Source organism: Brachycentrus maculatus, unplaced genomic scaffold, assembly GCF_059751285.1.
Source record: "Brachycentrus maculatus isolate JH-2025_06_01 unplaced genomic scaffold, ASM5975128v1 h1tg000255l, whole genome shotgun sequence".
Lineage (NCBI taxonomy): Eukaryota > Metazoa > Arthropoda > Insecta > Trichoptera > Brachycentridae > Brachycentrus > Brachycentrus maculatus.
In genome coordinates this window covers 193452-210849 of record NW_028281006.1, presented here as the reverse complement: position 1 = coordinate 210849, position 17398 = coordinate 193452, and the positions used below count along the sequence as shown (strand labels likewise).

General features: G+C 31.7%; 2 protein-coding genes across 4 annotated transcripts; one reads left to right on the top strand and one right to left on the bottom strand.

Annotated features, from left to right (window-relative positions):
• Positions 1–2349: 2349 nt before the first annotated feature.
• LOC148306082 (zinc finger C4H2 domain-containing protein) lies at positions 2350–11637 on the bottom strand. Of its 3 annotated transcripts, none has more exons than XM_088265641.1 (5): positions 11423–11637; positions 9919–10090; positions 8065–8243; positions 6751–6951; positions 2350–5013 (listed from the first exon to the last, which is right to left on the bottom strand). In XM_088265641.1, exons 1-5 carry the CDS (start codon positions 11479–11481, stop codon positions 4887–4889), a joined length of 738 nt encoding a protein of 245 aa, XP_088121767.1. In that variant the 5' UTR covers positions 11482–11637; the 3' UTR covers positions 2350–4886. The 3 variants fall into 3 exon arrangements, with proteins under 3 accessions (XP_088121767.1, XP_088121766.1, XP_088121768.1); XM_088265640.1 differs by having other exon boundaries at positions 6787–6951; positions 11423–11589; XM_088265642.1 differs by lacking the exon at positions 2350–5013 and adding an exon at positions 5992–6689 and having other exon boundaries at positions 6787–6951; positions 11423–11586.
• A 1005-nt stretch (positions 11638–12642) lies between these two features.
• LOC148306081 (putative methylthioribulose-1-phosphate dehydratase) lies at positions 12643–17195 on the top strand. The gene is made up of 6 exons (XM_088265636.1): positions 12643–12865; positions 12939–13033; positions 13740–13853; positions 15281–15434; positions 16169–16371; positions 16874–17195. Exons 1-6 carry the CDS (start codon positions 12845–12847, stop codon positions 16950–16952), a joined length of 666 nt encoding a protein of 221 aa, XP_088121762.1. The 5' UTR covers positions 12643–12844; the 3' UTR covers positions 16953–17195.
• The last annotated feature ends 203 nt before the right edge of the window (positions 17196–17398 follow it).

Sequence of the window (17398 nt, the reverse complement as noted above, 5' to 3'; positions counted from 1 at the left end):
TTATTTATCTTTATTTCACACAATCCTAAACACAACTCAACATGAATTACATACATATGTATTAAGTTTGTAAATAAACTTCAGCACAAAGGTAAATAAAACTTCTTTTTTATATATAATATTTAATTTAATAAATTACACAACCATCTACTTAAAACTAACATTAAAAACTATTTTAACTTAAATATTCATAGTATAAAGTAATGATACATAATTTTCTGGCCCGTTAAATATGTAACATTGTACATAACAGTTGGCCGACTTTACAGAACCATAACGGGTAACTGAAGTTTGTCAAGAAATTGGCACATTGAGAAAAATAATACTTTTCTATTCATTATCATTGCTTTTCAGTTTTCAACTCTCTTATGCTATTGCAATATTTAACGTATCTTTAACATTCGCCTGGATATACAAATTCCGAGAATATTAGATATCTATTCTCTTGAACTAAGATATCTTTACATGTTAAAAAGTTATTTACATACAAATTTTTCTTTTATTCAAAAAGAAATCTTACATTTATTGATGTTCTGAAGATCTTCTGGATATTCATTCAAAAACCAAATTCATTTTTAATTGAAAATTCAATTGTTATTCGTACTTATGCACTTTAGGTAACTAAATATAAGAAAATGCAGACCGAATTATCAAAGTAGATCACAGTGTAGTGACTCTGTAGTGCAGTGATTAGGTTCTGGGTTCGGTTCCCAGGGTGGTTAAAATACGGAGATTTTTTACTCTTAACATTTATTTCATCCCTGGATTGGTGTTGTAGCACAAGACTGATCACCTTGCCTTCGATTAGTTAACAATCAAGTTAACATTGCGGCAATCTGATGCAGTGCACTATGATTTTGGTGTGGATAAGGCTTAGAAAAACTCGTTTTCACTATTAACTCGTTGAAACATTAGTCACTTCTAACAATGATATGTAATATAAAACTGAATTCAACGTACCTATCAGGTTTAATTTTATTATTGCTTTCTATTTAATTATATTTTTAATAAATCATGCCGAGAATCACCCATTTTTTTACGTAATTATGTGATGTTTTTATATATGTACTTCAATCCCTGGAATGATGCATTAACTGAAACATTTATTTTTCTTAAAATCCCATGAGGATCCTTGCTTTTAGCTAACATAATGATTAAAAACAGTAAATCATTTAAAAATTACAAATTAATGGATCTATTGGTCAAAAATTAAGAAAGCGGAATAAGGAGTTATGTGCAGCAATTAACGTACTTTAATACATATATATTTAATTTGGAAGACTTTAAACTAGGAAAAAAAGTATCAACAAAATTACAATACTTCTGGTAGACGATAAGCATTACACATACTAGCCTAAAAGAAACACATCTTATAACCATTACAAGCAAATAAATTTATGTACATACCGCACCATTATAATAATAAGACTTTACCATAAATTACAATTTGCCTATGCTGTATTCAACACTGCTGCACAAGCTAAAATGAAAGTTTCCATATTTCATCAATTAAACAGGTGAACTTGTTATCTGATCAAATAGCAGTTCCACTCATTAATGGAGACCCATCTTAAGATCTCATCAACATCAACATTTTATTTTAACTCGTGCAAACTGACAGCATTACAACAAAATTCCAAAAAAATATGATTATGATGTGCATAACATTTGTCATTATATTATAAGTGTGTACTTTTCAAAATGTAATATATTTTGAAGGGGTTTTTCCTGTTTAAAAAATGTGTTCTTGTATATACATATAGTATTAAGACCATGTTTATCAAAGATACTATTAGCATAAGTGTTATGTTGCCACCATTCAAGGTGTTGCAAGTCAGTGGTTATATTTTCATATGGGTTGCTATCATTTTTTCCCGTGCTTTCAACTTTCAATCAATATTGAAGGGTAACGATATTCAGAAAATAGTTAATTATTCACACATATCTAAACTGATAAAAAATAAATGATTACCCCTTCCGTAATTAAAAGTGAGATTTATTCCTACAAATAATCAAATTACCACAAGACACTCGTTTAATTGGTATGTATTACTATATTGTACAAACAGGTTTACAAGTAAAATCTGTTGTTATAAGGGCTAAATAAAACTGCACAATATATAAACACTGGAAAGTGCAAAAAGTGATTTAACTAAATCGAGTGTTTATAAAAAGAAACTGTCCCTTTAAAAACAAAAAGTTTCTGAATTCCACATTCTATTAACCATTTTACGTTTTAGGACAAATGAAGCGCGTAAAAAAGCAACATGCGGATCTCAAATTCACAATAATCTATACTCACAGGCCCTTTATAAAGAAAGGTGTAAGAAAGGTGTAAGAAAGGCGTAAGGTTTAACCAATTTGCAATTCCACTCCAAAAGAGCAATATATGGTATTTTGATATTGAAATATGAAAAGATGAATCTTGTAAAAGACAAATTTGAAAAAAGATCATAAGCAAACAAAAAATACTAATAGGCGTCATCTATTCAAACCTAAATCTTCAGTTTCTGAATTATTGTGCAGTAAAACTAAAATTATTATCAATCGTCTTCTTTAAAAATATATAAACACTAATATAAATTCACAAAATTACGATGATACCCAATCCAAAGGTAACAAATTGATATTTAATTTTAATAATCCTTAAATATATGTAAAAACAAACATATATTGATAATTTATCCTCTAAAATAATAATAATAGTGACGACTTGTTTGCATATTTAAAAATTTCCAATAAATAAAGTCGGATCTGCAAATTTTCCACTTCAGTTTTCATTACTTTTAAAAGTAAATTAACAGCTTGGCGCTTCAGATTTGGAACAATGAACTACTGTTGGATTAATTATTGATCAAGTGTAGTTAGTAATTTAATAATTTTTTAAAAATACTGTTGCATCAGTTCTGTTTTTCACCATATTTCACGTAACGTTTATTTTTCTAAAACAACTTATTCATACTACCAACAATACTTAATACATAATACAGTATCAATAACTAATTTTTTTTTATTTGAAGATCAAACTTTATTTGTCGGGGCTTTATACATATTCGATGGATTGAAATTAGTTTTTATATAGGGCAGGTGGTCAAAAAATAGAGTACGCGTGTTTTAACATTATACATATATATTACAGTGAATTATTGCTCTCCTTGAGATAATTAATTTAGATTTTTATTGCTGAAATTAGTCAAAAGTATTCTACATTAATTGTATACAGTAGACTCACGATTTACCGGAATATATAAAAACAGAGTACGCGTGTTTTAACATTATACGTATGTATATATATATATATATATATTACAGTGAATAATTGCTCTCCTTGAGATAATTAATTTAGATTTTTATTGCTGAAATTAGTCAAAAGTATTCTACATTAATTGTATACAGTAGACTCACGATTTACCGGAATATATAAAAACAGAGTACGCGTGTTTTAACATTATACGTATGTATATATATATATATATATATTACAGTGAATAATTGCTCTCCTTGAGATAATTAATTTAGATTTTTATTGCTGAAATTAGTCAAAAGTATTCTACATTAATTGTATACAGTAGACTCACGATTTACCGGAATATATAAAAAAAACTTGATTTTTCAGGAGAACATTTTTAAAGTTTAAAAATATAATTCAATGTATTAAAAATAAATATCAAGCCACTTATTGAACTTTTTCTGTGCAATAGATCTTTTTAGGTACAACCTGAAGGTTTTTTCTCCATTTGAAAAATATTTGGTGTATTTAAAAAAATAATTTAACTGGTCATTTTCTTCAAAATGCACCTAAAATACTTTCTGCCCTGTAACGGGTAAATATTAAGGTAAAAATATGCCTCTTTTGCTGGGATATAGTACATTTTTTGGGCATTCCGAAAACATGCTCAACTGAAAATTGCCGATTTTTTATTTATGACGTTCTTGAAAAGAGTGAGCGACATGTTGCATTTAAAATCCTGCGTTTGTGTCCACCACAATTAAGAAACCAAAAGACAGTTCCCAACTGAATAATACCTGCATCCTCTATTGGATGAGATGTTTTTACACCGTCCATTCCCGTAAATTGAGTGTCTACTGTATTCCTAGTACCATGTACAAATAGTATCGAGGAAGATCAGAGTTTTCACAAAAAGTTTCAACTATGTGTGTAAAATACATACTACATAATGAATGGACAGTCTGGTTTTCCATTTAGATATTACTTTTTATTGGATGTTTTAGCTTCCTGTTGACTATATGTAGACGAAATTTTAAAAGTTCTTAAATTATAAATGTTACGAAAGACTAACATTTATAATTTAAAATATTTACACTCAAAGATAAAAATACACTCGGATCAGAACACTTTTATTCAAAAAATATATTTCCAATGACTCGAGAAAGTTGAGATCAAACATGGTAGTGATCAATTGAATTTTAAACCTACTTTATTTTCAATGTAAAAAAAAAAATTTAACATAGAATAATAACATACGCATTTGTTTTATTTGTATCGAAACTTGAAAATTATACTTAAAAATAAAAGCTTTGACCAAGAGACAAAAAAACAGCGTATTCTTATGCAGTACATATATTGTAAGGTCATTTTTATATAGAAAAAATAATACTTGAAAGTGGTTAAGTACTAAATAATACTTATTGCAATAAAAAAAAACATTTTTTTATTGAATTTAAGATTTTGTTAGTATATTCAATAACAATTTATTGAAAAAAAAACATTTATGGGATGGTCATGGTATCCTTTCTTAACCCCTGTGTAATCAAAACCAAGTACATATATTATGGAATTCTCAAATATGTGTACAATTACAAAATAAGATTATAATTTAAAGTAAACACTTAATATTGGGAGAGTATGGATGTGAGAAATTTGACTATTTTTTTTTGGGTTTCTTGGGATTTCTGGAGCGACTCTTGGCTTTGCAGAGCGGGCAGATGGGGGCGTTCCGGTGAATCTGCTGGTGACAGGACAGGCACGACTTCATGGGCGGAGGTTGTTGTCTGTTCACACCAAACAAATGTAAAGGTATATGTTTATTTTGAAAATTTGTTTTCCCTCTAACTAGGAGACAGGTATCCATACTTCTGTTAACACTATACAAGATAACACAACACTCTGTTTATTCCTCTAGATATAATTATATTTAATATGTACTGTTATAATTATATATTGCATTCTGTAGACCTAGTACCAATTACTATAATATAGTAATGTCTTTCACCCTGAACTCTTTAACTTATACGTCATGTATATCCCATCAAATATCTTCCACTTCTCTGAAGTGCGGGTTTCAACCTTGCCTTAGTATAATTAATTATTGAGTTTGTAAAGCATCAATCTGATACAGTGCCTTATGCACCATTGGTGCTTGGATAGATGCTAGTAGAAGAAACATAAGATACTTTAAAGTGAGATTATATTTCTCCTGTGTATCAGAAAAGTTAATTCCGCTTTAAGGTAACGATATGGAAAAGTTAAAAAGCCCTTTATTCTTTTTGGGGTGAAAATAATCCAATTAAGATGAGATGCTAGATATTTTTAAAATATAGGCAAACATTTTATCTTTGCGGTAAAAAATCCAATAAAAATATTCAGCAGTATTTCGAAAATGTCAATGATTTGAACAGAATGTCTTTCTTTAACAAACAAAATTAATAAATGATTTCAACATGACAAAATTATAAATAACAGAATATATATAACCAAAGGTAAATTAAAAACAAAAAATAATGACAATAATTCCCAAGAAAAAAAAACTAACCAATGTAATTGATATTGTTAAATTGGCAATACTTGATTATTTTTCATGGTGGTATAAAACATTTGATAAATCAAACTTTTTGCTATTCAGTCATTTTTGTTACATTAGGAATATATGTTATATCATAAATTCTTTGCTATACTGGATTGATCCCATGAGGATATATATCAGCCATTTGCATAATCGATTTCTAAGTAGTAAAAAAATACTATTGAAATTCTATACAGTAACTCCCATTTATTTTGTATTGAAGGAAACAATTTATGAAAAATATTTAGATTTTCAAAACATATTTCAGTAATTACCATAATAAATACTGACACGCGGCGATGTTTTGAAATAAAATCAAACTTTTTGTAGACAAAATAACAAAAGCAGTCAAAAAAATCTATATCTTAGATTGATAAAATTATTCCATCTCTCGTAAATTTATCTCGAATTTCAAATTATCAACCTTCTTCACATCATCATTTGTGTGAAAAAAACACAAGAGGAATCGGAGTTTCGTAATATTTTTTAAATTATGTCAAAGTTCAAATTATCTTTATCTGGATCAACAAACTTTTACTACATTTAACGACAAAAAAAGAGATATTTAATGTGTACCACATTGAAATTACATATTATTTTAAAATATATATTTTGCCTTATTATGAACATTGAAAATTTCAATAAAACGGTACTTGAAATACGAAAAAAATGTCTTTCTTTATATCGACATCCGTCATCAAATTGAAACGGTAGATAACTTATTTTTCAAAATAGGTTACACACTTTATTCGAAGGAGATGTCAATATATGGATTTATTTTCGGGATATTTTTTTTAAATATTCAGGACCCAGTTAGATCATAAAAATAGTACCAAAACTAAAACTTCTTTCATTTATACAATACCTCCTTAAAACAAAGGTGAACTGAAAAAAATAAACAACTTAATATGAAAATAAAGGAAAACAAAAAAAATAAATATCACACCTCAACGATACAGTGATAAAATCATCGGCGGCAGACCTGAAGGCCGGCGGAGGGGGCTGCAGGTGGGGGGGCGGCTGCGGAGGCGGAGCCGCCTTGGAAGGGGGCGGCGGGGGCGGGGGGCCGGCCGGGAACAGGGGGGCCGCCAGCGGACGCAGCGGCGCTGGCGCCGCCACCGTGGAGCTGCTCGCCAGCGGGAAGCGACTGCGATACGAGTACATTGAGAAACTACAAACCCATACCGGTAAGCAAATATGACAAACGTGTAGAGTCAAGAAGGAAATGGGTTGCTGCAGCTGGGCATTACGCAGACTCAATACAAAAATTGCTAGTCAACTGCAGCCGTCGATAACTACTGCTCAAAATGACAGTGTGAAGGGAATAAGATTCGATATTGAATCTGCAGAATCCCCATTGCAGCAGCTTCAGGTTAACACATTGTTGTCAGGTAGTTTTTTCATCAACCCCGGCCCTAATTAGTATACTAATAAGGGTTGTATACTAACCACAAGTAACCGCAAACCCGATTCCGATTTCTCGCATTCTACTAAAAGTAAGCGAATAGAACGCTTATAAGAATCTCCCGCTCTCTATCAACAGTATGTAAAAGACGCTTTTGAGCGTTTCCCACTCTCAGTCTTTACTGAAAACATGTTGATTTTGACACAAATTATTGCGTACATAAACAAGTACACCATGCAAGATGATGATTATTGTGCTACTCCACGTTGAAGGTTAGGTTAGGTTAGGAATCGTAATTAGAAATTTTTATTTTATCAACAGCCGCTCTGAATAGTGACTTGTGTCACAGCGGAATCACTCAATTGTTGAACCAAGAGATTGAGTCTTTTTACTATGCTGCATTTTCCTTCAACTTTATTTCGTAACATTAAAAGTAATATTTTATATTTCTCTCTTATAAAACCACCAAGAACTGTAAGCTTTTATTTGTTTATAATCTCAATCTTTTTTCATAAGTCGTATAACATCTTCGTCATACCACGATATTTCGAGAATCACTGAAAATATGTAGCATTGTGTAATTTGTATGCACAGATTCATTTTAAAGTCTCTTTTGCTTAAGAAGAAAAAGTTCTCCCCATTTCATTTCTATCCTGACTTTCATCTCTGAAGCGTTAACATAATAATAATAATAAAATTAAGTACTCAAATAGTTGATGGCAAAGTTTTCAAAAAGAAAATAATTTAACGCACACAAACACATCACAAAGTAACTAGAGCGTGCAGTAATTTCTCAATCTCGGTCTAGAAGAACTGCAAATGCATTCCTAGAGGTTTTAAGGAATTAGTACTCACTCGGGAGTGACGGGGCTGCCTTCCTCCTCGTGCAAGTCGGGCAGGCGCTGCAGGCCGAGGCAGCGCCGCCGCAGGGAGTCCACCTCGGCCTTGAGGGGGCGCCAGTCCTCGTGCAGCCTCTGGGCCGCCGACAGTTTACGGGTCACACTCTCCTCCGTCTGTTTTATTACCGTCTCCATCTGGAATTAATATTGTTATATTAACAAAATAATAATAATAAACTCAATAAAATAGATGATGCAAAAATTTTTACAGTAAAAGCTTAGGGTTTTTTTTTAATAAGGAATAACCCGCAAAGCCTCTACTTTTAGAGGCTTGTCTGCAGGTAGTATAGTAAGGATAGGGAAGGTAAATGCATTAAATAAAAAATACATTACAAACACCCAGACCAATTGAAAATTAATATTTCTTGAATTCGTTTTGCAATTGGCGGGAATCAAACCCGCACCGCCAGTTTGGCAGGCCTACCCGACTACGCCACATTGCCTGTCATGTAAAAATTCATGCCTGTATGAAAATAAAAATATGAGCATTCACACAGGATTTTGTTTAAACAAATTAAAGGTAGACTTTTAAACAAAACTTCATGGATTATCGAAAGTTTTTAGTTTTTGATATTTCAAATTATGAAAGATCATAAAAGTAGTCATCTGGATCTTCAAGTGGTATCCCATTTTATAAATCATATGTTAGCTGAGGATACAAAATGGGTGCTGTACAACAATAGTCCTAGAAGTCTTAAAAATGAATAACATTTTTATTTGTTTAAATGTTACTCACTATTTGCTAAAAAAAAAATACTAAAAATAACTGCAAAAAGAGTATAAATAAGAGTGGACTAACAATAAAGAGCTAGATGTTTACATTAGAACTTGTACTCTGTGTGTAACAGTAACACAGACCACCTGGAAGGAAACATAAACACTTAATTTAGATCTTGAAATACGGAGGAGGTCTTTCCTGATACTTGCAAACTAGAGAAGTATCTCCTCTAATTTGGAGTACCAAATTAGAGGTTCACAATCCGGGGCAATAAAGCAATAATAAAAGAAAATAAAAAACCCTTAAAACCGTAACCTTGAGCATTGTGAAGTTAGCTCAGCTTATTCTGGATTAAATATCAAGGCTGCCTTCTTTTAGTTTGCAGAGTCATTATCATCTTGAGCTATTGAGCTTTAATACTTTGGAGTGGAAAGTTTTGATTCCCAGACTCATTACTATTTAATTGTACTTATATGAATCTGGTTTAATTTTATTGATAAGTAAAAAACCAATATATTCACACATTGTTTGCGGGAAATGCTTAAAAGCGTCTTTTACATACTTTGGTAGAGTGCGGCAGACGCTTATAAGGGTTCTATTTGCTTACTTTTGGCACAGTGCGAGATGCCAAAAAACATTATATAGATCAGAATTTGGTTTTTGGTTACTTGTGATTAGTATACAACCTATCTATAAAATAAAATCTATGAATTTTTATACAGATAAAGGTTAGTAATTTTTTCAATTCAAATTGACTCCATTCAAATTAATGCCTGCGTAAAAAAATTACTAACCTTTATCTGTATATTTTTAAAGAAAGGTAGATAAAATTACTAACCTTTATCTGTATATTTTTAAAGAAAGGTAGATAAAATTACTAACCTTTATCTGTATATTTTTAAAGAAAGGTAGATCATTAATATGCAAACTAACGAATTTCTACTGATTGAATTTCTTGCTGTCGTATTGATAGGCGCTAATACCTTGTCTTAAACAGTAAATAATTAACTTAGTAGTTTTCCTCAATAAAATAAGTCGAATTGTGGCTGTGAGCAATATTCAATTCCTAGAAATTTAAATGAATAGAATTACCGCATTGATATCGGCATGAATTTGTCTGAGTTCTTCTACATGGCTCATTTTTTCTTGCTGCAACAACTCCATCTCTCTCCTGTACTGAGCGAGACATCTTCCTTCCTGATCTCCCGATCTCACTTCATTTAATATATTTCTTTTCAGTCGCTCCAGTGCTATAGTTTTATTCCTAAAAAAAATGTTGTTTTATTTTCTAAATTAGACTAATATAAAAAAGTGGGAAAACTTAAGCCCTTATTTGCAGCTAATGGTACTTAAGGCTCTACATTAGATAAATACAGTGATACATTATTTAGTAATAATTGGATCTTTTAAATGATGTATGATAGATATTTGAGTGGTGATATAAGGAAAGAATGCAAGGCTGAGATAAGCATTATCGGTAAAATTAAGAAAGGGGTATTGAGATGGTTTGGGCACGTGAATCAAATGGGTGAAAAAAGAACAGTAAAACAATTTTATGGGGCTAGAATTTAAACACACTTTATGGTAACAAACATAGAACTACAAGATCAAAAACACAGAAACGCATCAAACAAAACTTGACACATACCTCTTTTGGTCAAAAGAACTTTGATTATTATGCAATAATGTTGAACAACCTGCATCCACTATCAAAAATGTCATTAAAAAAGGAAACTAAATATAAATGGAGCTATTCATAAATGGATAATGGAAGTGGGTAGATCTGAAATAGATCGTATCGGCCATATCGTATGATTGTACATTGTAAATGATATTGTAAAATGAGCCCTCGGCATCGGAAAACTCAGAGAGGGCTTTTTATTATAATTTGCAAGTATGTGTTTTATGAAATAAAAATAAATAAATCTATCAAGACATATTAAAGATAACCTATTTACAACATTGATGAGCAAAGACAGTTGCAAGACGTTACATTAATTTTAAGTTTTGGTTAGGAATAAAACACATGAAAAACTGTGTGTTAACTCAACTAGCAGATTTTTTTGGACCAAATCATTTTTGATAATGTAGGCAGTATTTTCATAGCATAGAAATACGATATTAAAAATTTCAACATTTGTTTAATATCAAATAATATTCCTTAATACATTACAGCAGTAGTGTCAATATAATGTATTTACTTTTTCAACTCTTCCATAAAAATTTCGCTTTCTGCATATTCAGTTTTACATCCTTAATGACAATTAGATATACAAAATACTATAAAAAATTTAACATTCTAATACCATTAATTGTAGAAATTTTATTTGATTGAGATATTTTCCAAAACAAGTTAATGAAAGTAATCAAATATATAAGATTTACTAATATAACATATTCAAACGGTATTCTGTAGAAGGATTAAACACCATTAATTATACAGTCATATAATGAGAATAATATCGACCGGTCCACAGGTGCGAGAAAAATACTAAGGCTACAAAAAATCACTAAAGTGTTTATCCGGCCATGATGCTCCTGCATAAATCAAGTTGACGCCGCGAAGATATGTAGAAATAACAATGCACGGACTTACCTTATATCTTTCATTGCTTCCAATTTGTGATATATTTCTCTTTCATTCACCGCTGTCATATTATTATGAATTTTTAGTCTCACTCAAAACATCGGTGATCAAATTTCGAGACGAAAACGATGTTATAAAAATTACATTAATCTTTATTGTGCTGCCAGATGCCAGATCGATAAAAGGTTGATAAGTTACCTACCGTCTTTTTTTATATCTATCCCAATTTTTAATCTTTAAAGTTCTTACCTTGTTATCTAATATATCTGCAACGCCTCCTAAATAATTAATATTTGGAATACCATACTATAATATTTTAGGTAGGTAAATACATCAAAAATACATGTAATTTTTGTATTGGGAATCCACATTTGTCCTAAAATATTTTTAAATAACATTTTTTTATTTAATTTTGCGTCGTTTTGGTATGTGAAATAAAATTAGTTCCAAAACTGAGGCTGATGTTGTGAATTACAGGTTTTGTAATACGGCTTATATAAAACAAACGGCTTATATAAAACACGGCACGGCTTGTATAAAACATGCATACGGCTTGTATAAAACATGGCACGATCAGGTATGCCAAATATTTGAAAGTGGTCAGGTTAGGAGTCGTAACAATCGGCGGGTACGAATGAGGAGATGCATGAACGTGGAAGAAGCGAAGAATGTTTGCAAGGACAGAGTGGTGTGGCGCTCTATTCTCTCTGCCTACCCCTGCGGGGAAGCGGCGTGATGGTTAGTTAGTTAGTTAGTTAATAATACGGCTTACCATTTCCCTGATTGGTATTCAAGTTTTATAGCCTTTTCCTAAATGTGTATAGATTTACTTTGTGTTAAAAGTGCAATTCTTGAGAAAAAAATTATAAGCAAAAACACTAGCTATTTCATCGAGATTTTATCCAATTTTATGGTTTCAACAGAGTTTTTATAACTAGTTAGTTTTTTTTAATTACCTAACGTCCAAGTGACTCTGAAATCTAGCTACGGCTTATGCAACACCGTTCATCATGTCCCTACTCAGGCTTCAACTTTATAAGTTTCATAACCTATGCCTACTCGTGAGTGGATTTACTCTTTATGTTTAAAGTTACTATAATTTCATGTAATTCATGAGTGAAAATTCTAGGCAAAAACACTCGCTATAACTAGTTAGCGTCCGGGGCACAACTTATGTACGGCTTTTATTTTAGATTACGTGTAGTCTACATTTTTATACAGTCGGCACTGCTGTTTCACCATAGATATCTAATGTAGCGGGAGTCAAAATTTGTGAATTTGTTTTTACGGCATTTGTTTACAATTGTTTATTTTGTTTCGTTTCAGATAAGCTTATTTGATATTTGACCTTAGTTATTACACTGATAGGCACCACACATTCTGACTTTATTTAGAGGGAACATACAACATAATATTCATTTGAAGTACAAAATGATGGGTGACTTACCACCGGTAAAATTCAGATATAATTAACCTATTTGGTATTTAAATATTTTATACCTTAATTATATCTTTATTACTATAGGAACATCCACGAGTCTTAATTCCCGAATTGTGCAAGCAATTCTATAACCTCGGCTGGGTCACTGGCACAGGAGGCGGAATATCAATCAAACATGGGTAGGTTATAACACTAAAATACAATCTAGATATGGGATAGATGGTTTTTGTTAAGATTAAATTATGTTAATAATAATATTACATTGATTAACCTAAATATGCTACAAATATAATACAATAATACTGATTTGACATTCTAATGTAAGGGATCATTTTTACTGTCAATGTCTCAATATAAATATTATGCCTAAGTCTAAAATATTTTGTGTTTGTTCATTGAAATGAACGATTTAACCTTTATGCAATAAAATCGTCGACCATAACTGTATCTTTGGAGTGTTGTTAATTTCTTTAGGTACCTTTTTTTTAATGTTTGAGAGTTGAATAAAGCAATTTTTTTGTATGTATTTTTTATATTGAAAATGAAATGAAAAGTATATTTTCCCACGCACCACTGAGGTGCCGAGATAGGCCAAAAGAAAAGTTACAGTTAAAACTCGGGTCACGGATGCCTGGGGTTAAGAATAATTTGGGCTACAAACGAAAATTCCGACGAAGAAGAAGATCAGCTTGTCTGCCTCTAAATTTCATTTGCGAACTTTGGGATTTATTCATGGGGATGTTTTTTCATGATTACTTCGAACATTCAAAACCCAGAGTCCCACTAAATTTAACATATTCTGAATATCAGTCCTGCATTGATACCTTATTATAATAATTTTCCATATTCTTTGTTTTAATTTTCCATATTTTGTATTTATTGCAGCACAAAGATATTTATAGCTCCCTCAGGAGTACAGAAAGAGAGAATGAAGCCGGATGATATGTTTGTACAGACTATTGATGACGAAGATCTCGAATTACCACCTCCTGAAAAGATGTAAGTAATATACAATAAAAGTTTTCAGTTTAAAGATATTTAATGATAAACCATAAGAATACTGTATTTAATACTTTACTTATTATGCTTGAGAATCTGTAATAAAAACAAGATTATTATTTGGTGCATAGAATTTTAATAGGGTAATTTTATTTTTAGTATAAACGAATGATTTAAAATAAAAAAAATTATATAAAAAATACGAGACTACCATATTCTTACTGAAACTTGTGAAAAAGTAAGGTAGATATAAAGGATTGAACCCTACACTTTTAAGTTACCGCTGAGATACCTAAATCGTAATGACTTCGGGTGTGACGTCATTAGGAGTCGGACTAAGTTAGGATCTATATACTTTGTACTTTGCTCTTATCGTACAGCTTTCGATTTGCATTGATGTTGCCTAGTTACTTGACTTAAAAATTGAAGGCAATGGTTTTCAACAGCATAAGTACAAACTTTCCTTAAACATTCATTCTTTTAACTATGCAATATGTCGCCAAATCACTTTAATATACAAGATCTGTATCGGACATCTTTTGGAAGTGTAGCCGACGTAGAATAGGCTAGGTTAAGTTATTTTAAGATATTTTTAAGAATAAAATAATTGTTCTCTATACTGCTCTGTGGTGCGCGCTCGACTGCGCCGAGGTAGCGGAGTGGGGATGTCCTTATACGTGCTAGAGGGAGCGAGGCACACGAATGCCCTCGCTCCCTCTACGCCGTGATTGGCGGACATACCCCCCTCCGCGATTGGTCAGGCGCAGCCGGGCGGAGCTGCGGCAAGGCACCCAGAGCGGGTATATATAGGGGATATTTTTGTAAATAAATCAGTCTGAAGTCAACCTCCGTGTTTTCATTTACCTCGCTGTGTTCTCCTTTCGCTGTGAAATCGCCACTTCTCGCCGATTGTACCTGCCGCCGAATTCTCCTGAGATTTCATCGCTTCACCTTATCGAACTAGCTAGTCGGACCAGGATCGCTAGAAAGTCTTTTTCAAGACTGTTAAGGTGAACGATAATTTCGAACGGAAATTTGGCTCGAGCTGATTTCGTCTCCTCTTGTTGCATCAGCGAGTCGGACCAGGACTGCTGAAAGGCCCTTTTCAGGGCTAGCAAGGGAGCGAACGAAGCACGAGCGGGCTGTCCCTCCCTCTTACAAAGGGTAGGAGACTGGGGCTGAGAGTGGGTGACGACCGGCAGTTATTTAAATTAGATATTTAAATTGTGCGCAACAAGATCTATATGTTAATTCCAATTTTCCGAGTAATACTGTATTGAATCTTTTAATTACACTTATATTGGATAATATATCAACATAGAAAAGATCAACTGTTGTATATAAGTGTTTCTTTCTGGTATTAAGGATATATTCCAGAATTTGGCAGATGGTACTGCTAATGTGTAATACAAATGATATGTTTGTAGGTTGACGAAAAGCCAGTGCACTCCACTTTTTATGTTAGCGTATCGGAATAGAAATGCTGGTGCAGTGATACACACGCACTCCCCACATGCCGTGAGAGTTACTTTGCTTTGGCCTGATTGGGAGTTTCGCATTACCCACCAAGAAATGATCAAAGTAAACGACTGCTTGTTATTTGTTTCTATATCAATTTGCTTCTTTAAAATTGTATTATTTTATATTTAACTATAATATCAATGTAAAAATATAAATATTGTATGATAGAGATGACTGATTTTCCAGAATTGTGTTAAGGAATCATATCAACTGAAATTTCACAAGTTGAAAACAAAAATATACCCGATAAAAATGATAATATTTTGTTTGCGATTTTTTTGCACCCTTTTATTTTTGTGTTTTTAAGTTGACTTTTTAATGGCTGTGTTGTTTGATGAACTTCATTTTCACCTGTGTAGATGTATTGTGACAGGTCTCCGAGTTAATCTCACTATTGATTGATCTTTTATAATCTTTTATAATCTCTCACACCTAAAATGACCTATCATAAACCTTAAATACTATGTCAAATCCATCAAATCTCTGATTTATCTCATAAGGTGTGTCACCTTGTCTATTATTGTTTTATAGTAATAATGTAAGCTCTTTTGCCTAGCGGCCAAAAATTATTGAATTTTGTTCAGTAAATAGTGTTTAAGTATTAAGTCTTGAAAAAGAAGTGGTTAGCTTTGAAACCTGTAGGTGTTATAAATAAATTATAATAAAATATTTATAGTGAAATCACTTGTAAATACAAAGTTATATTTTAATTATGAAACAAAATCTGATCATTCAGCGAGGACCGCTTTTATTTATTTAGTCAGAAGCAATCATATCTTTGCCTTATATTTCAGGGTATTAAAGATGCTCGGCTAAACCGAAATCTGAGATATGACGAAGAACTGGTAGTTCCAATAATAGAGAATACTCCGTTTGAGAAAGATCTGGCCAAAAGTATGGCTGATACTCTTCAGAAATACCCCGGAACCAGCGCCATCCTAGTGAGAAGACACGGGGTATATGTGTGGGGAGACTCCTGGCAAACTGCTAAAACTATGTAAGGATAATATTTAATTATACTGCACTGTTCCAATTTGCTTTCTTGTCAGCCATTGTAAAAAGATGTGCAGGCTGCAGTGCATATGTCAGAATTGAAACTCAATAAATTGTTTGCTTTTGCATATATTTCTTTGCACTTCAGCTACTATTGTAGCTGAATTGCAATATATTTATTATTAGGTCATAGTGTTTGCAAAATGAGTAAAGCTGATTATTTTGCCTTATATAATTTATAATATAGTAAATAAAATGATGGAATCACTCCATTATCAGATTCAGTCCCACATGCAGGAATACTTTACCTGTTTATTTTGATATTTTACTTAATTGAATCTGCCCTTTAGTAAAATAATGGATATTCTGTCTTACACCTACCGTTATACTATTAGTTTTCGGATTACTAAATTATTCACTTTTTATGCAATAATAATCAAATCTATGGTCAAATGTCTTGAGTATTGAAATTTATTATTATGAGTCTAATTTGATTTATGTTTCAGGACTGAATGTTATGATTACCTTTTTGAAATGGCCGTAGAAATGAAAAAGCTAGGCCTTGATCCAGAACTGCCGTTTTAAAACTATGGAGCTCACATTTATTCACATATTTACTTTGTTAATTTAAAATACTGACCCTGTAGGTCTGACATTTTTATGTTGCTGATTTATTGAATTGTAATATGCTTGGAATATTGTTAATTTTCCAAAAAATATGATATCCCTGTTATAAAGAAATCAACTAATATACATAGTATCATCTATATTCTGATTCATAAGGTGTATCTATGTACAAGTATAATATATTATGTTATAAAAATATAATTTTAGTATTATTTTTATCAATTGTTGTGTATTATATGTATTGCTGTAGTAACTACAGGAAAGATTTGACATTTGAAGCAATTTACAGAAATCAGTATGTAGACCGGTTCCATGCATAATTCTGACGCCTGGAACTGAATTCTGAAGCCTACTATTTGTTCCTGCCACCGCAGATTACATGAATTCTTGAATGTCTGATTTTA